This window comes from Piliocolobus tephrosceles, chromosome 9, assembly GCF_002776525.5.
Source record: "Piliocolobus tephrosceles isolate RC106 chromosome 9, ASM277652v3, whole genome shotgun sequence".
Classification (NCBI taxonomy): Eukaryota; Metazoa; Chordata; class Mammalia; order Primates; family Cercopithecidae; genus Piliocolobus; species Piliocolobus tephrosceles.
Window position 1 is genome coordinate 130,233,571 of NC_045442.1, and position 22,505 is coordinate 130,256,075.

The window sequence follows — 22,505 nt, forward strand, 5'->3', positions numbered from 1 at the left end:
CCTGCCATGATGAGGTGCACTCAGTGGCCCTCAGTGGTCCTCGGGAGCCCTCGGTCAACAGCCCTTTTTGGTGAGCAGGAGGGGGAGGAGGGGAAACAGTGGTCCCAACGATGACAGAAGTGGTGCCACCACTCGGAGCCTCTGCTCTGGGCCAGGCACAAGCAGTGGCATGGGGACACAGCCTTTGGCAGAAGGTCCTTGTGTATCTGCCAAAATCAGACCTAAGCATAGACCAGGATGTCCGTGCTAAGGCGGGAGCTGTTTCCGAATTGCGCCACACTTCCCGTTTCTGAGCGGAAGCATATGTTATGCTAATGATTCCAGACCATAAGCATCTGGGCCGTGCATTATTTGTACAGAGAGACCATCTGATAACGTATGTGTTCATCTGCTTTCTATCCTGTACAAAAACAAAAATTAAACCTAGGGCTTAAATAACACTCAACATAAAGGATCCTTCATATACAAATATGGATGAAATATTCTAAGTCAGGGAGTTCATGACGGCCAGGACTGTGGCCATGTGGAGAGTGGAGTCTGAGGACACGGAGGTGGAAGTCGCCGTCTGTGAAGTGGCGGGAGGACACACGTGGCCGTGGAAACGACCTCACACGAGGCACTGTGCCCGGCGCTGGGTGCACAGGAGCCAGCCTCATCCTGAGGACCATGATGAGATGTGCAGGCAGTTTTGAAAGTTGGTTGTCAAATAAGTCGTAATTAAAAACTAAATTACATAAACTTAGAACTAAATAAGTTATAGTAAAACAAAGGTAATAAGTACTCAAAACTCACCACTCCAAATTATTGTACTGTTATTTGTGGTCTTGAAATTATCTACACCTCTTGTATCTGTGTGGTAGAAATACCACAAAATCATGCTGTTTTCCAAACCCCTTCATCGCTGCCCAAACCTGCTCAGTGACCTCACACTGGGGCCTTGAAATTGGCCACAGTGATGGTGCTTACACCATGGAAATTGGAAAGCTACACACACATGCTGGTTTCTTTTTTTCGAGAGTTGATTGTTAGCAGCATACCACGGTCTCATCCAGAAATAACGTATTTGAGGCTGCAGAAATAACATATTTGAGTCCACTGTCTGAACCCAGGAGGCCCTCACGCTCCTTAGACTCTATCCTTCCCCCCAAACTCTAAGCTTCTGGCAGGCAGGGACCTTGTCTTATTCCACGTCATGCATTCAGTGTCTGGCACGGTGGGTATGGGTACACAGCAGGCATACATAGATCGATAGATGACAGATAGATGGATAGAGATGGCAGATAGATGATACATAGATTATAGATTAGATGATAGACAACTAATAGATGATAGATGATAGACAGAAGATAGATTATAGATTAGATGGTTGGTTGATGATAGAAGATAGATGATAGAGAGATAGGAGGGAGGAAGGGAGAAGGGAGCAATGGGAGGCTGAGCCACAGCAGGGGACAAGGGCTTTGAACCCCTCACAGCACCATTGGTAACACCTTGGTGGGCTGGCAGGGAAAGTGCCTGGAGCCTCCCTGCACAGGCTGGCGAGTGCAGCCTCCACGTTGCCCTGGCTGGCTGCAGCAGTCTTCAAGCGCCAGCTGACTTGGCTATGACGGCTCCACTGAGACCCCCCCCGAGGAGACGTCTACACCATGGGGAGGCCCCAGCGCAGGAAGGGGCTGCTTCCAACCGTCCCAGCCTGTCCGTCCACCTGAGGCCTGCCTGCCAGGCTTCCTTACACCCCCAAGAAGCACAAAGTGCTCCACGCGGTCAGTGTCCAGAAACGGCTCACTGCGCTGGTGAATGAAGGAAACCTGCTATTTTGTCCAAATGGCCACGATGTGAAATAGGAATCGCTGTGGCTTGATTGACGCCGCCCTGGGACCTGGAAGTTGAAAGGACTGCAGGCCTCTGATGTGCCAGGTGGACGACTTTACGGCGGTGAAGCACGCATCTTCTGCTCAGCCACTGACTTTGGCCAGGGCTCCAAAGGTAAGTGTGCTGCTCATACATTTTAGGGATGTGCTGATATCAGTGAAACCTACGGATTTTCTCTCCTCAAGAGCACGAGTCTCATCCCACACGAGGCCAGGAACCCGTGGTCATATTTGCTTCGTCATTTAGAAATTTCTCTGGGAATAGATGCAGTTCTGTTTGGGCAGCCATGAGATAAATGTCTGGCTGGCTTTTGATCTCTGACTTTGTGCGACTTTCATGTATTAAAATAAGAATAAGGCCGGGCGCGGTGGCTCAAGCCTATAATCCCAGCACTTTGGGAGGCCGAGACGGGCGGATCACAAGGTCAGGAGATCGAGACCATCCTGGCTAACCCGGTGAAACCCCGTCTCTACTAAAAAATACAAAAAACTAGCCGGGCGAGGTGGCGGGCGCCTGTAGTCCCAGCTACTCAGGAGGCTGAGGCAGGAGAATGGCATGAACCTGGGAGGCGGAGCTTGCAGTGAGCTGAGATCCGGCCACTGCACTCCAGCCTGGGGGACAGAGCGAGACTCCGTCTCAAAAAAAAATAAAATAAAATAAAATAAGAATAAATGGATAGAATTGTATATATCATTAAGGTACAGAAAGTGCGTCCGCCAGACAAATTGGTCATTCTCTTTGCAATTTCCCTTTGATATCAATGAAAAATGATCCTTTGTATCAAAATATCTAAACAAACAACACAGCTACATTACTTTCCACCTGCAGATCAAAAGGCATGCACAGGCATCACCTGTCGGATCAATAATACCCGTAATAATATTCCTGGGTGGCAGCAGACCTTCTTCTGGGTACGGAATTCCATGAATAATAATAGATTTCACTTCGCAATGTCCGTGGTAAGATCGGTTTACAGCAAAATATGAAAGTGTGTGATAGAAACCTTGAAATTTTTACAGTGGCTTAAAATGAGCCATAAAACATTGTGGAGAAAACTTTTTTCACATTTCCTTACACATCATCTGATGTCCCCTCCGTCCTCTGTGTGGGCTTCTGGCCTCCTGCGGCCACAGTCATTCAGTGCACCAGGGTACGGGCGAGCACTCGAGTTGGGAAAGGGTATGGATGTGGGTGTGGGTGACAGCGTGGTGTGGGTGTGGGCATGGGTGTGGGTGATGGTGTGGGTGAGGCTGCAGGTGTGGGTGTGGGTGACAGTGTGGGTGTGGGTGATGGTGTGGGTGTGGGTGTGGGTGATGGCGTAGGTGTGGGCATGGGTGTGGGTGCTGCTGTGGGTGACAGTGATGGTGCAGCCGTCCCCCCCCCAAGGGCCGAGGCAGGTCACCCTGTGCTGATGGAGTTGTGATTCTTTCTCAGGCGCCCTCAGCGTTGCTCTGGGGATCACTGAACCAGTCTTTGATCTCCATCCTGCATGCCTCCCTCGATGCACACCTAATGTTCTCTGCCGTTCAGAAGGATCTGGGGTGTTGGCAGGCCACATGCCCCTCGCTGCATCTGAAATCCACTGTGCTCTCTGGGAACCCACGACTGAGCCACAGGAGGATACGCGGAGCCTGTTTGCTGGGCAGAACCCCCACTGCGCCTGCCTTGGTGCCCTGACAGCACCGATCACTCATCAGGCTCGGGCGCCCCAGCAGAGAAAGCTGTAGGCCGAGCACCTGCTCAGATGCCCCTCTTCCTGGGCCAAGGGCCTGTGACCATCTTGTCTCCCGTGACAAATCAGGCCCTCCCTGTGGCACTTAGAACTGTGTCCTCACACCTCAGGGGCTCCACAGATACCACGACTTGATGATTACGTAACCACTTAGAGCCCAAGGGTGCTACCTGGTCGCTAAGACCAGCCCTGAGCAAATGGCCTGATGTGCAGCCAGGCCCACTGGGGGTCCAGGCCATGAGAGGATGCTCTAGAGTCCCAGGTCCCTGAGGCATCTCAGTCTGCCCAGGGCCTCGTGCTGATGCGAAGGCGCTGGGGAAGCAGGAAGGCGAGAGGATGGGAGGCAGGGACAGAGCCCAGTACGGGACCCAGCTGCCTGCACCTAAGTGCTGGGGCCAGGGACAGACGCGTCCAGGTGTCCTTGGCCTCCTCTGTGACCTCAGGGGCAGTGGGTGCTTGGAGGACAGGGACCCCGGGGGGTGGCACCAGCCACACGCTCCCAGGGGAACCACGACCTTGCAGATGCCTTTTCAGACTCTGGCCTCCAGAACTGGGGGAACATCCCTGTTTCAGGCCATCCGTCAGCAGCCCTAGGGGGCCGGCACTGGCGGGCGAGAGAAATCACCCATTCAGTCTTCAGGAAATCAGAGAACAGATACAGTCACAGTAAACTCGGTTCCTAAAATCCTACCACCACCATAGCCCTGGGAAGACGGGATGGAACTGCAGAACGTGGGTGGTTTCACAGGTCAATGAGAACTGACCCGCAAAGCCACAAGTGAAGGCTGAGGAGCGCCCTGGAGACCAAACCCTGCCCCTGTGTGGGACGAGGGCCGGACGCCGCAGGCCTAACAGTCCCATCCCGAAGGCCTGTGGATGCGGCCTGTTTTTTCAGCTCTATGGAGCCAGGCTCCGCTCTCACTAACAGCCAAACCCCAGGCTCCTGAAAGAACGGGGAAAACCGCAGAGGTGCTTTTAGCTTTCGTCTCTAAGAATCAAACGTTGAGTGGCATATAAAAAATCTAAATCTCCTGGAACTAATGTTTCTTCAGATATGGTTTCTAATTTTAAGTACCTGAGCTTGATTATTGATCACAATGTGTCTTTAAATGAGCAGATTAAAACTTTCTCCATGATAATGAACCGTAAGAAATTACAGCTGCTCTCTGGGGAATACGGCACTGGCTGATTTCTAAATCTAAAATTTAGCCTGTGCAGAGCTCCGTCTCCCCCCACCTAGAGATCGGCGGCTCAATGTTCCCTCAGCAAGAGCTTCTCGCGCCGCCTCTTGGCCACCCGGCCCGCCTGGAAACAATTCTGACGCCTTCCTCCATGATTTGTTGACTCCGCTGAGGTCAAATGGGTGTTGTTCATTGTTCTAATCTCAGAGTGTAGGTCCTTCCTGACAGAACTGCTTTTAAACACCGAACCCAAAGTTCCCCCAGTCTGGTTTTAAAATATTTTTACTCCTTTTAAAATATACATTGTATAGATTGAGACGAAGTCTCACTCTTGTCACCCAGGCTGGAATGCAATGGCGCGATCCCGGCTCACTGCAGCCTCTGCCTCCCAGGTTCAAGCGATTCTCTGTCTCAGCCTCCCCAGTAGCTGGGATTACAGGCACCGCCACCACTACTGGCTAATTTTTGTATTTTTAATAGAGACAGGGTTTCGCCATGTTGGCCAGGCTGGTCTCAAACTCCTGACCTCAAGTGATCCACCCGCCTCAGCTTCCCAAAGTGCTGGGATTACAGGGGTGAGCCACCGCACCCGGCCTTAAGTGACATTTTACATCACCTCTAGTGAGGAAAGAAGCAGTGATCAATTCGCTAACACTTATCAAATATAAAAAGTAATAACGGAAGAATCAGCAGCCCCGCTGCCTCCGCAGCTCTGCCCTCCTGCACCAGCACCACCGACCTCGGCCACGGCTCCCGAGACCAGAGCCCAGTTCCTGGGGGGACCCTGCCCAGATGCTGTGGAGACGGCAGAGGGTGACAAGCCCAGCATCTGCAAGGTAAAAACTGAAACTCCAGTCAGGGGGACAAGAGAAAACACGAGCCAGGCTGAGTGGGGACCTGGGACGCTCGGCAATAACCCAGACAGCGTGGACGCTGCCAACCCAACACAGAGACGCAGAGACGGAGGCAAAGGGCGGAGGTCCGAGTCACAAGGCGTCATCTCATGGCCGCCGTCTTCACAGAAGGAACCAAAGGTCTCGGGCTGAGTGAAAAGTGTCCTCTGTCCCCAGAATCTCGAGGCCCCACCGCAGGACTCTCAGACCGCACAAGCACGAGGAGATGCCACATGTCCCGGAAACCGTCCTTCCAGTGGGAAAGCGTGGCCCCTGCACAGGTGGCCGAGGTGAGGAGGAATCATCAGGACCTGGGAATGGAGAGACGTGCCTGGGGATCATCCTCTTCGCCCTCGTGCTGAGGAATTTTACATTTTACCAGCATGTTGCAGGTAGACTTGGCCGGAGAAGTTATATCAAGAAAAAGCGTGTTTTTCAGATAGGTTTTTAAGGAGAGAAATGAGACGTGTGGCCTGGAAGTAATTTACTGAAAATAATTGGAAGCGGCTGAATATTCCACCCACCCCACCTGACCCCAGCGGGCTGCCCCGTGCCCCCACCTGACCCCAGCGGGCTGCCCTTTGTCCCCAGCTGCCTCCCACCCCAAATGTCAGCAGTCAGGATGGTGTCCACCCAGTCTTGGTCCATCCCGGCCACTGTGGCGGAACATGCTGGTCCACCACAGGAATTTGCTCCTCTTGGTGCTGGAGGCTGGAGGCCAAGGTCTCGGCTCCAGCAGTTTCCGTGTCTGGTGAGGCTTCCCAGGTGGTAAGAGCGCCCTGTGCCATGTCCTCCCGTGGTGGAAGGGGCTGGGGAGCACCCTGGGAGGTGAGGATTCTATGTGAATTTTTGGGAACACGAGCAATCGGACCACAGAGCCTGGGGGTGTGCACTGTGCTCCCTTCCCCTTGGCCTGACCTGTGTGAGCTCCTGGGGAAGCTGCGGGCAGCCCAAAGACCCCTCAGGCTGTGCTGCGGACTCCAGTGAGTTGACTCCTGCTGTGAAGCAAACCACCCCAAAACCCTAGGGCCACCTAAAGCCTGTTGCACGCGGCCCGAAAACCACAAGGCCCTCAGGTACTCCCAAGCTCTCCCTCTGAGCTCGGGGACTGGCTCACTTCATCCCCACGTGGCACCAGCCGAGGCAGCCCCCGGGCAGCAGGGACCCCTTTCCTGGCAGATCAGCCGGGGTGGGTGGAGGCCCTGGATCTGCTTACGGACTCAGGAGTCTCCACAGAATGGCGGCCGGGACCTGAGGGAGCGCCCAGGAGGTCAGAGGACCCAGTCCCAGGTGGCATCATCCCACCGCCTCGGGCTGAGACATCCCAAGCTGCAGAGGCTCGGGGCAGGTGCAGGCCCACCTGTGGGTGTCACGGTCACACTGAGGAAGAGCCTGTGGGGTGGGGTCGCTGAGAGCCCAGATGGGTTGTCTCCACCTTTAAACACAACACAACTGCTGGCAAAGGGACGAACTGTCCATCAGCTTCCTCCTACGCTTCAGGCACCTCCATCTGCACACCAGACCGGTGCTCAGCAATGCCAGGAGATTTAAACCACAGGCACCTGAGGGCCAGGGCAGGGGCAACCCGGCAAGAGGCAGCCACAATGATGCTGGACATAAGGAGGGGACCTTGGAGGGGAGAGCGTGAGAGCCCGGTGTTTTTAGAGCAGTCACAAGCGTCCTACGTGATGTGATGGTCGAGGCCAGCAGGAGCCGGTGAGGAGCAGAGGGTCCACGTGGCAGAAGGTACAGATGGGGCAGCTGTGGCCTCCTGGCCCTGAGGGCGTCCCAGCAAGCCAGGCCTGCCGCAGAGGCACAGGAGCTGTGGGACCCACGGTCAGGCAGGCCAGGGTGTCAAGAATGCACCCTCATTTATGTAACCAGTTCCTGTTAAGACACACTTAGGAGATTTCCCATTTCTGTTTTGCCGCGCTTTGTCTGCTTTGCAATTACAAACAGCCCCTTCAAGACTGGCCCTCTCCGTACATCAGGCATTCCACCGAGAATGCAGATGCTGGGTGAATTCCTAGCAGGCCTGTTATTGAGTCAAAAGGCTGTTGGCTTCTCTTTCACCTAGAAAGGCCCCAGAATAGGTCTGAGTGGCCTGGAAATGGGGTGGGGTCTGTATGCAGAGACTTATTACCTGTCTTGGCAAAAGGCGGGAGGAAGAAGGTGTGAGACAGGGTTTGGGGGTGGGGTGTGAAGGAAGGGAAATGTCACCCCCAGACCGGCCAGAGATTCATCTGTCTCCTGTGCTTTTCCAATGCCGTGAGAGGTCGATACGGCGACTGTGAGCCCAGAACCAGCCCGGAGACGGTGGGTCTCGAACTGAGCAGCCTCGAGCCACCTGGAGGCTCCTTGCAGCGCCAGGCCCCACCCCAGAGTTCATGAGCTGGCAGCCCCGGGGTGCAGCCAGGAATCTGCATTTCTGTCAAGTTCTCAGGTGACGCTCCATGGCTGGCCCAGGCACCCCACTTTGAGGACCACTGAGAAGACAGTTGCTCAAAGCAGCAAGAGAGGGGTCAAGGGAGGCCCCGCGGACCAGCATCGTGACCTAACTGGTACCTGACTGTGTTGGTTCCAAATGTGCCGCTTTGCTGCCGAAGTCCTCAACCCCAGCTCCCATGAGAATCATGTGGGCAGCACCGAGAAAGCTGATGGCCGCACTGACTCCCCAGTCACACCAAAATCCTGGGGTCAGCCAGGCCTCTGGAGATCCTCAAAGCTCCCAGACGATCCCAGCGGCAGGCCTGAGAGCCGGCCCTGCAGAGCTGCGGACGCCAGGCCTGGTGGTAGCTGAGGACTTTGCCGCAGGCTTCATGTAACTTTAGAGAGTTACACCTCCTCACAGGCCACATCACAGAGGAAAACCAAAGCGTCCAAAACAGGCAAGGGCGGTCCTGTTCCCTGCCTGACGCCGGCACGCCCGCAGGGACAGCCTGAGGTGTCGTCATCACACCAGAGACCTGTCTTTCCTTCCACTGTGGCCTGGAGGCCGCTGCCTGGACTGAGTGAACAGGTTGCATCTCCCGGCTAAAGAACGGCAGCCTTTTTCCAAGACCTTCCCCACGTATCTGTGGTATTTCAATGATTGACAAATGGACAAAAATATATTTATTTAGGGATTATCTATATTGAAAACTAGACATGGGTTTTTTTCCTCTGTCAACATTGCAGTAATATCGGCTGTTTGAACAAAAGGAGAGGCATTTTTCCATTCAATCCTGAATGCTGAAAATTCTCCAGCTCATATTCAGAAAGACATTTGGTTTTATTGATCACGTTAGCTGAATAAGTTTAAACTCTGGTAGCCAGGCAAGGAGAAGGTTGATTTCCTCTTTACTGTAAAGGCTATTAGGTGGGAAACAGATAGAGAAGTTACTTGTCTTCCGACAGTCCTGCAGCATCACAGCCACTCACATACGTTCCAGAAGTTTTGTTCAAAACCCATGCTCTGATGGCGTCTAACGCTGAGGCGTCTCTTCTAGGAATCCCAATTTTACTTTTTAACTCATGGCTTATTTCAAGAAGGTGCTTTGTCATAGATAGTGAAAATGTACTTTTCCCTGCTTTAATTTATAAGAATTTTAAGACTGAGAATTAACAGGCTCACTGGGACACAGAACCTGGAGCCCTGGGCCCTGCACAGGGTCCTTTCCTGGGCCTTGTTTTCTGGCATCTCCAAATCTGAGGAGGGGCCTCTCACACCCCGAGGAGGGCCACACTGCTGAATCTCCTCCCAGCTTTTGGTCTGTCCTCTGGTCTCAGATTCAAAGGAACAAGCCAAATCCCTCAACCGCTCCTCAAAAACGTCGGCATTGGCCAGACACGGTGACTCACGCCTGTGATCCCAGCACTGTGGGAGGCCAAGGTCGGTGGATGGCTTGAGCCCAGGAGTTCGAGACCAGCCTGGGCAACATAGCAAGACTCTGCCTCTATGACAAATACAAAACAATTAGGCTGCAGCGAGCTCGGCTGCACCACTTGCACCACCATACTCCGGCCTGGGTGACAGAGTGAGACCCTGTCTAAAAAACAAAAAACACAAAGACCAGGTTCAGTGGCTCACACTTGTAATCCTAGCACTTAAGGAGGCTGAGGTAGGAGGATCACTTGAGCCCAGGAGTTCAAGACCAACCTGGGCAATATGGCGAAACCATGTCTCTATTAAAACACACACACACACAGAGAAAACACAGCCGTTGTTCCCTGAAGGAAAAGCTCAGTTACAAAAAATTTCCTTTCCCAGGATTTGTTGCTATTCTCTGACTTATCAGTGAACATCAAGGAAAAGATTGACTCTGAAGAGCCACCATCCGAGATCCGAGCAGATATGCTGTGGAATCTGTGGAATGAAGGTCCTTGGTGACAGGCGCTCTGTGGCCTCTGACCATCTGAGATCCAGGCAGACACGCTGTGGAATGAAGGTCCTTGGTGACAGGCGCTCTGTGGCCTCCAACCGTCTGAGATCCAGGCAGACACACTGTGGAATGAAGGTCCTTGGTGACAGGCACTCTGTGGCCTCCGACCATCCAAGATCCAGGCAGACATGCTGTGGAATGAAGGTCCTCAGTGACAGGTGCTCTGTGGCCTCTGTCTCGTCCTACCCTTCAGAGCGCCCGACCTTGCCCCTCTGGGAGAAGCTCGCGCATCCAGCGGCCAGCCCTTCCCTTGCTTTCTGGGAGAAACACCGTGACTTGTAGAAATGACCACAATATTTTTTTAAATGAAGTTATGCAAATCTGATAGACTGAAGTAAATGTTTCATAAAACCAATGACTGTTTAAATTGTAGGACTAAATTGTTTGTATATAAATATTACCTTTTATATTCCATTTGAGTTTTATGTAGATGAGCACATTACTTTAATGACCTGCATTTGCGGAGGGAGAGAGGGAGAGCGGCTCCCCGAAACCCCCACCAGCCAGATGGCTGCCTTTTCTTGCATGAGATTAAAAGATGTTTCTCATTCACGGAGACGCTTCTGAGGCAAATTAATATCGCTGGCTAAATTGCTTGTGTTTTTGGAATAAAATTTAAAGAGAACTTTTTAAAGCAATTGGTGTCACAGGTTCTCAGAGAAGATTACTCTCCAGGTAGATTCGGTAATTAATGGAAAGAATTCTGTGTTAATTGACTGCTTCGGGAAGGGAAATGTAATGACTCCTTATTAATCATGAAAAGAGACGCTGCATGCGGGGACGGCAGTAATTGCTCTAACAGTGGAGAAATGTTAATTAATGAAAAGAACAATGATGTAAGAAATTAGCTGCATAACACTTGCTGCTGAAGGAGGTAGGATTTTAAGCATATTATTTAGAGTGGAAACCACAGAATGGTGCCTTGAAAAACACACACTCTTGCCACCCAAATTGAAGGAGAAAACCTGTCAATGCTCTCGGCATTTTTGCTTGAAGAAGCAAAAACATTCACCCCAGAGCTATATTTATTTCCAATAAAATGGCCTTGTTGTTCATCTCCAGTCCGGGCTTCTGAAACCAAAATCATCCCCAGACCAAAACGAGGTCATTTATTAATGTAATTTCAACACCTTAGGTCATTTTGACTGCTAGGGACAAAGGGAGTACAAAGTCTTTTTCCCTAAACTAAAACAAATTCCATGTATAATATTTCCCAGCCAGTATAAAGAAAAGTTCAGATTCACTTTCCGGACAGAGTATCTTTTTTAGAAAATCTAATTCTAAGTCCCAGGGAGAACATAACAGCTTCCACTCTAACGACTCATTTTCAGAAAAGGGAGCAGCATTTGTTAGCACCCAGGGACCTGCGGAGCCCAGTCCCAGGCGACAGTGTCCCCAGAGCCCCCGTGATGGCTGCGTTGAGTCTGGGGCACTCCCAGCCAGCGCCCCACAGGTCCGCACGATGGGGAAAGTGGCAGGTCCTCAGAACCAGGCCGCAGAGGCGCGGAGGACCGGGCTCCCTGGGCTCGCGGGTGGGGCCCCGCTGACTGCTGGCTCTCCCCACAGGTGGAACGTCCTGGGGCTGCAGGGCGCGCTCCTGTCCCACTTCGTGGAGCCCGTGTACCTGCAGAGCATCGTGGTGGGCAGCCTGCACCACACGGGCCACCTCGCGCGCGTCATGAGCCACCGCATGGAGGGTGTCGGCCAGCTGCCCGCCTCCTACCGGCACAACCGGCCTCTCCTCAGCGGTAAGAACCCCCGTCCCCGGGGCCCTCCGCCTCCTTCCCACCGCCAGGCCGGACGCAGCTGTGCCCGGCGGTGCCATCCCCGGCAGACTGCACCCATGTTGGCTAGCGGCAATTTAGGATTTAATAGGCAAAGTCCTACGATTTTAAAAAGGAAAACTGATGAGAGGTTTCAGAGTCTCTCTGCATATAGCAACAGGCCAGGTCTTGACGTGAATTCATGACGGTGTGATCACGCTGTTTTCAGAATGGGTCGTGGTGCTGTTTTCAGAATGGGTCGTGGTGCTGTTTTCAGAATGGGTCGTGGTGCTGTTTTCACAGCGATGTCTGAAGGAGCCCTGAAAACAGAATCGTAGTGCTGGGCTCACCTGAGAGGCCCCACCTGCCCGCCTAAAGGAGGCGATGCTGAGGAAGAGCCAGGTTGGCGAGGAGGGGCAGGGAGAGGGGGCACGAGGACCACACGGCGGAGCGGGTCTTCAGGCCCCGGGGCCCCGGGCCTCCGCACCCTTCAGAGGCTGCAAGGTGACTCTGCAAGCACTGGGCCGGCTCCGCACCAGGGTTCCCCACAGCCCAGATGTCCTCAGAGACCCGAGCCTCCCCGAGCCTCCACTTCCCCACGTTACCTGGGGCCTGCCCGGGCTGCCTGGCACACAGCCAGTTGCAAGGATGAAGAGTCCCTTGGCAGCTGTGAGGTGCCCTAGAAAGACCGGGGAGTGGTCTCGGGAGGGTTTTGTGAAGGACACACTGACCGGAGGCGGCTCCCTGCCTTTCACAGGAACGAGGGAAAGCCAGGGGAGGGCTCCCCAATCGCTGCCAGCCTCGCGCTGGGCCTGCAGAACACCAGGTCTCTGAGCCAGCCTCCCTTGCTGGAGTGGGAGAGCTCTCTGAAGGGCCTGGCTGTGGCAGAATCAGGCAGATATGTGAGGGAAACAGAGACAACCTGTGCCCCAGCAAGGAGAGCGACACCATGGGCTTGGCAGGGTTAGGTCTTAAACCAAATCACCGGAAAGAGAAAGCAGGACGATAAAAGGGTGGCGTCCTGCTGCAGCTGAGAGTCACTGGACCTAGGATTTCTTCCCAGGACTCTGAAACTGCTCAAATGATAAGATCGGGGTTAAATAGGGATTCGTGGAGGCAGGAGTGGGAGCTTTTTTTGGAATAAATCATTTGTGAAAAGCACCTAACTGTGCTGCCCGATTTTCACACCAGCCAATGACAAAGGTTATTAGCTCTGTCTTTTTATTTTTGTATTGAGCCAGGGTCTCTCTCTGTCGCCCAGGTTGGAGCGCAGTGGTGTGATCTCGGCTCACTGCAAGCTCCGCCTCCCAGGTTCAAGCAATTTGTGTGCCTCAGGTTCCTGAGTAGCTGGGACCACAGGCATGCACCATCACACCCGGCTAAATTTTGTATTTTTAGTAGAAACGGGGTTTTACTATGTTGGCCAGGCTGGTCTTGAACTCCTGGGCTCAAGTGATCCACCCGTCTCAGCCTCTCAAAGTGTTGGGATTATAGGCGTGAGCCACGGTGCCCGGCCCCTCTGTTGTCTTAATGTGGGATGGGAAGAGACTCAGAATTTAACACCTTGCCCAAATCCCTCATCAGTAGGGAGCAAGGACTTGAACTCAGATCCGATTGGCAGTAAACGCCCAGTTCCTTCAGCGTGCCACTCTGTATGCTGGGCAGTGTGGTGCGGTTTCTTAGGGCAGTTGTCCGTGTTTCTAATCATACAGAAACTAACAATGAGAGGCCTCGCAGCAAGAGGCCGCAGCTAAGGGAGGGGTGGCCGCTGCTCCCACGTCGTTGCCAAGACACCCACTGGCCGCCGTCTCCCACCAGGCGAGGGCCTAAAGGTGCGCCTCCAAGCCACAGCCCATACAACTGTATGCATTGTTGAAATGGCCAGTCACTGCAGTGAGTCTGGACCCAGTTTCAACCTCTTTCTTGCTTTCCTGTTTCCTTTGGTTCTTTCCCCTATTTTTCCTTAAAACAGTGACGACTCCTTACTCACTGTGGTAGAACAGAAAAAACTGCTCTGGAGTGGGCCCCAAAAAGCGCTGGAATCACCAGTTTGGAACTCAAAGCAAGTGTTCCCGCGCTGGGGGCCCACAAGACCTCGGTGCAGTTCTCAGATTTCAGAGTTAAACCTGAGAGGATTTTTACCTGTTGGACGAGGGGCCCCTGTGATCTTTTTCTGTGTGTTTTCCTTAGACCATCCTCGTTCTGTGTCCAGTGCCTAGTGAAGGGCTTATTTAAGTTTGTGCAGCACAAGGAAATACAGACTACAAATGCAACCGCGTCCTCCCGAAGTCACCATCAAAGGAGCAGGTTTTGCCCTCCCTGGGCCCTGGCGTGTCACCCTCGGCAGCCAGTCTCCCAGTGCTGATTTTCAATCATGTGTCGATCTGGGAACATGTCAACATAAATAAAAACAGGAATTTCGAATCCTAAGTGTGAACACAGTGAATTTTAGAAAACGCAATTAGAGAAATTCAGATCCACCTGACATCATTGAGCGGCACAGATAATGGCCAAGCCCGAGAGCCACCTGTCTGCTTCCGATCCCAGGTGGCACCTGCCTACTTCTACTCCTGATCCCAGGTGGCACCTGCCTACTTCTACTCCTGATCCCAGGTGGCACCTTCCACACCACAGCCAGCGCAGCCTGACTAAATATTTCAGCCTCCATTTACATGCTTATTGGGAATCTGGTTTTTATTATTTTGGAGATGCAAATGAGCCTAAATGTTGGTATCTTGCCTGCATGCAACCCCTAAGCGTCCCTGCATTGTTCTTGATGGACATTTAAAAACCAATCATGCAAATTTTGAAAGGAAATCATCAGAATTTCTTGCACCAAAAGAGAAAGAGATCTTGCATAGGGATAATAATAAAAAGCCCCCTCAAATAAGCAAATGAAGTTTGCTTGAAGCTTCCCTCAAGGTCAGTTTGCAGAATTGCCTTAGAAGATGAAGCTTATGTATTAGCAGAATGAGACCAGGCAATTTAGATATAGCTAAATCAGCTCTGAGTTAAAAAGAAGCAGCCAAGCTGAAACAGATACCCTTACTCACACAGTCACAGGATGCATATTAACGTTCTTGAAGGATATACTTGAAAAATTCTGCACTTACCAGTCTAAACCTATGGCAAAACTTCAGGACCAGAAGCCCATTTCGAGGCTGTCTCAAACCCTAAATCCTTCAGCAAAAGTTGCATTATTTCCTGAGTACAGATAGCCTAAAGGAGTTTGCCCTTGGTCCTTCTCAGTGAATTCAGTAAGATGAACAAAATGATGGAGACAGTAATTAATACAAATCTATGCTTTGATTAATCATCCTTTTAGGAAAAAGTGAGATGAAAGAGCCACTTTGACAGCCTGTTCCACCAAGCTGAGGATATATGCTTCTCCGAGCTTTCAACATCAAGGCTAAATTTTTATTTCTCTTCATCAAGGAAAAAAACAAAAAACAAAGGGGAAAAAATCAGGGTAGGATAAATTCGTTGTTTGTGTTAATGGCATATTTAACAGATACGTTGTCAATGATTAATTTCTTAGTCCACACTGAAGATAAAACTGTGGTTATTTTTATAGCCCACCTCAAGGTCTTGGCAATGAACGTGAAATCGGAGAGACGGATCCAGAGAATTGATTGTTAGAACTGTGACTTGTTTAAGACTCCTGGTTTATGTTCGTTTGATGAACATTGCAGTGCTGGTGCTAAAATAGAGGAGAACACGGGCTGTCTTCCTTCACAGCACACACGTTCCCGGAGTCGTGAAAATGGCCAGCTGGGGCGTCCGAAGCCCTTTCAGGTGTCCATGTTTCACAGTAACCCCATTTGTCAGAAAGAAGTTTGATACTTACTGAAATGTGTACCAATACTAGCTTATGAATTTTGCCCAGTGCTACCTATTTTTGGCATTCAAAGTATCTCTCTGTTGCCATTTATGTCCATATTTTTTTTATGAGTCCAGATTTTCAAAATGTCGTCACACTAAGTTGAAGAAACTTCTATGGAGTATCAGGCCTCTTTAATTCAGGAGAAATTCCCGAAATTAATGATCATTAAGAGTATTTTGCAAAATAACATATTAACGAAGCAGTAGCAAATATTTTCTTGTATCCAGATGGTAAGTGATTTGCAATAATATTTTTACATTAAAACAGAGGTCTACTATGGAGTAACCTACAACATTTTTGCAAATGTTTAGTAATAAACACATAAGCTTTACAAAACTATTTTTTTAGCAGCCTGCTGTATCTTACAGTCACTAGAGCTAGGAATTTATCCTCCTGTGCCCTTGCAGGAATTTTTGGTGGAAAAAAATTATAAATCTTGCTAGAATAATCTAAAAGCAGTCTTAGCTAGGGGTGGTGGCTCATGCCTATGATCCCAGCACTTTGGAAGGCTGAGGTGGGAGGATCACTTGAGGCCAGGAGTTTGAGACCAGCCTGGCCAACATAGCCAGACCCCATGTCTACAAAAAAAAAAAAAAGAAAAGAAATAAAAACAATCCTCATATCTTTTCATAAGAACTAAAAAAGTTAGATTCAACAAAGAACTATTTAATGAGACTTTTTTAAGATTAGCACAGAACTTTCTAGGCAAGTTAGATGACACATAGCTTATGATAAATTTAAAATTATTGAAAAGCCTTGTTTTCATTTTCTGGAGAATGCTGTTAAAAGTATTTTGTGTAATAATTAATTTTCATTTAATTTCCACCACGATCTTAAGGAATTGTTTCCCAATAGAATTTAAGCAACATTCCATTGCTCCTGAGAATTATATCACTGACTCCAGGAAAATCCTTCAGTTGTCAATAAATTAAATGTATCCAACATTGAGAAATTGATCAGCAAAATCCAGGCATTTGCTTAATCATTCAGCAAGTGTGTATTGATGATTTACAAAGTGGCGGGCACAGTCCTACACTGAGAATAGAGCAGTGAACAAAACAGTCAAAACTCCACACCTCAGGGTGATTGCATTCCAGCAGGGGAGATGGACAAACAAAATATGAGTGCTTTGTCAAAAAAAAAAAAAAAAACAAGACAAAAGAAGGATTAAAAAGTGACCCTCAGAGGCCTGCAATTCTCCTTGGTGGCACCAGAGAGTGAACGGGAGAGGGAAGAGTTGCCAGGCCAGGACCTGGGGAAGGACAGGGATGGGATCTTCCCATAACAGTCCCTGGGAAGCTGAAGGGCTGAGACATGCTTCAGCAGCCACGGGAGGCTAAGGGGGCAGGTGGGCCTGCCTCCCAGGGCCAAGGTGGGCTCAAGGCAAACAGCCCCTTACAATGTTTACAGCTTGAAATGATCTCCACTCCTGATTTAAATTAAGATGATCCTATTACTCATTAGATCAAAATAACTCTACGAAAAATGTATAAATACAATATTGCCACACACAAAAAAATAAGCAGACACAGGAGATAAAACTCAAATCCAGAAGAAACAACAGGCAGCAGGACAGATCCTAATATAACCACGCTCAGTAGGAGAAAGGACATTTTCTAAAGCAAGATGGAACACTTAGGGAGAGAGATGAAAGCTCAGAAAAAAATAGAACCAAATAGGAATTTCAGAAATACAGAAAATAAAATAATTTGGTTAACAGAGTAAACAGAGGATGGTTTAATACCAAATAAACACAGCGCAAGAGAGAATTAATAAATGGGAGCACAGTTCTGAAGAAAACATCCAGAATGCAGCACAGAAGGCAGAAAGGATATATGGAGGATGGATGAATAGATAGATAGATAGATAGATAGATAGATAGATAGATAGATAATAGACAGATGATAGATAGATGATAGATGATAGATAGATGATAGATAGATAATAGATAATATAGATGATAGATGATAGATAATAGATGATAGAGGATAGATAGCTAGACAGAGATTGATAGATATTTATTTTAAGGAATCGGCTCATGCAATCGTGTGGGCTGGCAAGTCTAAAATGTACAGGGCAGGCCAGCAAGCTGGAAGTTTCAGCAGGAATGGAAGTGGCACATCTAGAGTCCACAGGCCATGTGGAGGCAGAATTTATTTTTCTTCACAGAACCTGAGTCTTTGCTCTTCAGGCCTTCAGCAGATTGGATGAGGCCCAGCCATGTTGCAGAGCGTTACTTGCTCTATTCAAAGTCTAACAAGTTAAATGTTAATCGCGTTGAAACGTGCCTTCCCAGCATTTGCTGGGACTGCCGGTTAATCTCACAGTTAATCTAGTTGGGTGCTCTAGCCTAACCAAGGGGACACATAAAATGAACCATCACACACAGAAAGTATGAAAGACTGCTGAGAGCAGGAGATCTGAATGCATGTAATAAGAGTTCCAGAAAAAGAAAGAAAAAGTAATGGAACAGGAGAGATATTTAAAGAGATAGTAACTAAGAATTTTCCAAGACAAGCAAAAAGCATCCAAACGCAGATTTGAAAAGCACATTATACTCCAAGAATTTTTTTTTTTAATTCTCATCTCAGTGGTTAAATTGCTGAAAAACAGACCAAAAAAATCTTAAAAGCAGTCAGGAAATGAAAGACAAATTCACTTCAAAGGAGCTAAATCAGACTGAAAACTGATTCTCAGAAGACAAAAAAACAATGAAATGGCGTCTTTAAAATGCCGATAGAAAAACAATCTCAACTTACGATCCGATATCAAGAAAAAGTATCCTTCAAAAACGAAGGTGAGACAGCGTTTGCAGACAAACACTGACAGTCTAACTCCGATGGGATCACTCTACAGGAAACACTCAATGTGTTATTTGGGCTTAAGGAAAACGATTTCCAATGGGTAATGCGGACTGAAGAGCAATGAAAACCAGCCACACTTTTATCTAGCTTGAAACCTGGCATATCACTACATTTTGAGTACTAGGGCAGAAAAATACATAATTTGGAACAAAAGACCCTATTCCCCCAAAGTCCCTTTGTCCCGTATCTTTTGAAATAATGGCAAGCCTTACAGAAGCCAAAGGTCATGTCATTATCAGGCTGAAAAATGAAAAATGCAGATTCTTCCCTCTGCCATGGAAATTTCACATTTTCTGAAGCCTCTTGTGAGCCTCTGTGCTTTAAACTTGGGAGAACCCAAGCAGTTGTCCATCCTCACAACTCCTCAGCTGTCTCTTAGGAGTAAAGTTCCTGGAGATCAGTGGAGGCACAAACCCTCCTGAGAGGACACCACCCGGGTCTCAGCATCCCTGGACGTCACGGCTGTCCCAGCAGAACTCGCACCCGGGACATTCACAGACAGTGCAGCCAGTGTGGCCCGTCCCACGCCCTGCAGAGCCTGCCTTCCAGCCTCTCGGCACCTCCATCTCAAACCAGTCACATGAGGGAAGGTGAGGAAAAGCCACCACGGTCTCTGTGTTTTCAACATTCATATTCCCTTCTGGCTTGCAGGAACCCACAGAATTTTTTTTTTTTTTTTTTTTTTTTTGACACGGAGTCTCGCTCTGTCACCCAGGCTGGAGTGCAGTGGTGCAATCTCAGCTCATTGCAAGCTCTGCCTCCCGGGTTCACGCCATTCTCCTGCCTCAGCCTCCCAAGTAGCTGGGACTACAGGCGCCACCACCACACCCAGCTAATTTTTTTGTATTTTTAGTAGAGACGGGGTTTCACCGTGTTAGCCAGGACGGTCTCGATCTCCTGACCTCATGATCCACCCACCTCGGCCTCCCACAGTGCTGGGATTACAGGCATGAGCCACCACACAGGGCCGAACCCACAGAATTTTTTAGGACTATCTCGCAGCAGAAAGAACCAGCTGTCCATCCTCAGTTAACCTCACCATCTCCAACCTCCATAGTACATTTTATGCTATGGAATGCACCATATCAAAGCAAGACAGCAGCTGTAAAATTACTGGCAATTATAAAGATGTCCATATCAATGATAATGAATAAAACGGCATTAATACAGCCTTAGAAGTTGGTTACCCCCAATCCGTAAGTTCACATTAAATGTACCATCTCTACTTCCATTAAAGGCATGTGGGTGTGCGTGAGAGAGCGAGACCCCACAGCATGCCTGGCCATATAGAAAACTCAGGAGATCCCTCTGACTCCTTTAGCTTTACGAATCTGTGCATGCCCAGATGGCGTGCTGTTCCGTTCACTCTGCAAAATTAAATGCAGTGCTACCCAGTGACACAGACTTGCCTCACTGCATGTAAAAATTATACTCCTGAAATGTCGTGTGTAAAATTAATTTTGGGAAAGTGAGTTACATTGTAAATACAGTTGGCTTGCTATTTAAAGAAATGCTGTAATGTCTCACAAAATGCCTTTTTTAAAAGGTAAATAAGGATTTTCTTCAAGTCAGGTATCTTTTTATAGCTCCACGAGCCACAGTAAAACTCACTTTCATACATGAATTGTGGATTCACCCCTCCAGTCCTAGTGATGGTGACGTAACAGGAGTGGTCGTGGTGATCACGGTGGTAGTTGAAGGGTGCTGGTAGGAGTGGTTAATTAACTTGTCAGAGGCCACACTGCTAGTACGTCACAGAAGTGAGTCCAGCTTTTCTCTGCTGCCAGACCCCACTGCTAACACGACTGTGTGCATTTAGCGAAAAGGTCACACAGTCCCATCTAGTCAGTCTCTGCATACCAGACAGCCTGGCAGAATATTCGTGCCAAAGGCTCCGGGAGACCAGCTTATTCCCATACAGATCTGCTCTGAAATACGACAGCTCCCTTAAAAATGTTATCAAAGATGAATGGCCCATATGCTGCATGGTATATTCACAAATTAATAAATGCCAACACATCCCTGAGTTACATACCAGGTTTAACAAGCATCTGTGAGCGTGGTTCCATGACAGACGGCTCGGGGAGAAGCTGCTCAGGTAGCCAGGGCGTTATTCCCAAGGCCGCTCGGGCGCAATTGCTAAAGAAAATGTGGGCCCGATCCTGCTCACCACCAGGCTACATGGTGTTTCAGGGACACCACCTTTTTTTCCTCACCCTTCCTTGGGCTTCCTACACAAATTTTCAAATCCAAGGTCCTACCAGACAGAGGCCACCCTCACTCAGCAGGTGCACGTGCCAGGTGCCCCATGCATCTCCAGGTCACTCTGCACACCCAGCCGTGGCTCAGAACTGCTCTCTGGGCAGCCGCAGGCCCCCACCATCCCGGATCGTCAGCCCCACCGGTCCTCATCACATGCAGAAGGCACAGAGGAAAAGAAACAGATGCGGGGAGAAGCAGCCCACAAGCTGCCACCTGCAAACCCCCATGTCCTGCAGAGTGTGGGGCCCAGAGCGTGCGGCTGTCCCTCCTCCGCGAAGAGCGCTGCTCACTCCGTCCTTAGACCAGTCCCTAGGTTCACTCCCAGTGGGCCGGACAACGGCCCCACCTATGCCAAGTTCGAATCCCTGACCCTGTAAATTACCTTTTATCTGAAAAAAGGGGTCTTTACAGAGGTGAGTAAACTAAGGATCGTGAGACGGAGGACGATCTGAATTATCTCAGCGGGTCCTGCCTGCAGCCACCTCTGTCCTTAGAAGGAGGTGGGGGAGATATGGCACATGCAGAGAAGCCGGTGAAGATGCAGGGAGAGACAGGAGCGAAGCCGCCACAAGCCAGGGAGCCCGGGATTGACCAGAGGCTGGGAGAGTCAAGGAGGGTCTCCCCAGAGCCTCTGGAGGGGGTACAGCCCTGCCTACACCTTCAGACTTCCGGCCTCCAGAGCTAGGAGGGGACAGATTTCTGCTCTTTTAAACCACCACATATGTAGCAATGCGTTACAGCAATCACCTAAAACAAACGCAGCCGACAAAAGTACAACGCTCCGTGCATGTGGAAACCACATTAGAACAGACAGGACTGTTCCTGTGTGGCCATTCACCGAAGGCAGGAGGTGCCCAGCGTTCCATGGGGTTCGTTTGGATTTGTCTGAGCTTCTGGATGCCAGAGGTTCACGGGAATGTTGGTCTCACAGGGCAGCCTGCAGAGTGAGAAGCGTGGGAGCCCCGTGCAAGCGTGTACGTGTTTGTCCACAGCACTGAGGTTTCTGCGTGTGATTTCTCCGGAGGACATGTTTCTCGTCATCAGCTGGCCTGATGCTCAGGTTTTCTCAGTTCAGACGGCACAGTCTCCGTCCCGCGATCGCCGAAGGTCTGTTCGCACCTTTCACCGCTGGAGATTCCCTGAATCCCTGTGAACTGGGGAAAGGAGGTAGTGCCATGTGTTCTGGGTGGACTGGGTCACTAGGTATGTGCTGCTGTGTTATCTCGAGGAACAGGGTGGGACAGACCTGAGCAGGTGCCCCTGCAGCAGCGGACGCCCTCTGTCCTTGGGACTCGAGTTCCATCTTCAATCAGCCGATGCCCACTTCAGGAGGAATGAGCCAGGAGTTAACGCATTTTCACATTTCCAGCCATAGGAGTTAAAATTAAACACAAGCCAGGCTTTCGTTTCTAGGCCTGAGCACGTGTCTTCACCTTGTATGGTTCTGTCTACAACTACTGCTAGCAATGCAATCAGCCTGAGTTAAAGTTTAGCCCTAACACCCTTCAACTCTCGGAAAACCTACTTCTCCATGGCCAGGAATATGCTCAACAGGAACGCCGTGTGTGAGCAACTGTACCGGCTCCCAGAAGACTCTGTGCATCTTCGTGAAGCACTTGGAAATTGGTGGAAAA

The 22,505-nt window shown here is 49.8% G+C and overlaps 1 protein-coding gene across 1 annotated transcript in view; it reads left to right on the forward strand.

Moving 5' to 3' along the window:
• The window catches only part of ADARB2 (adenosine deaminase RNA specific B2 (inactive)), a 496,470-nt gene that overhangs the window by 467,807 nt on the left and 6,158 nt on the right, over window positions 1-22,505 (forward strand). The window contains exon 8 of the mRNA XM_023192468.1: window positions 11,666-11,847. Within this exon, the coding sequence (XP_023048236.1) occupies window positions 11,666-11,847 (182 nt within the window). The remainder of the gene's footprint in view (window positions 1-11,665; window positions 11,848-22,505) is intronic.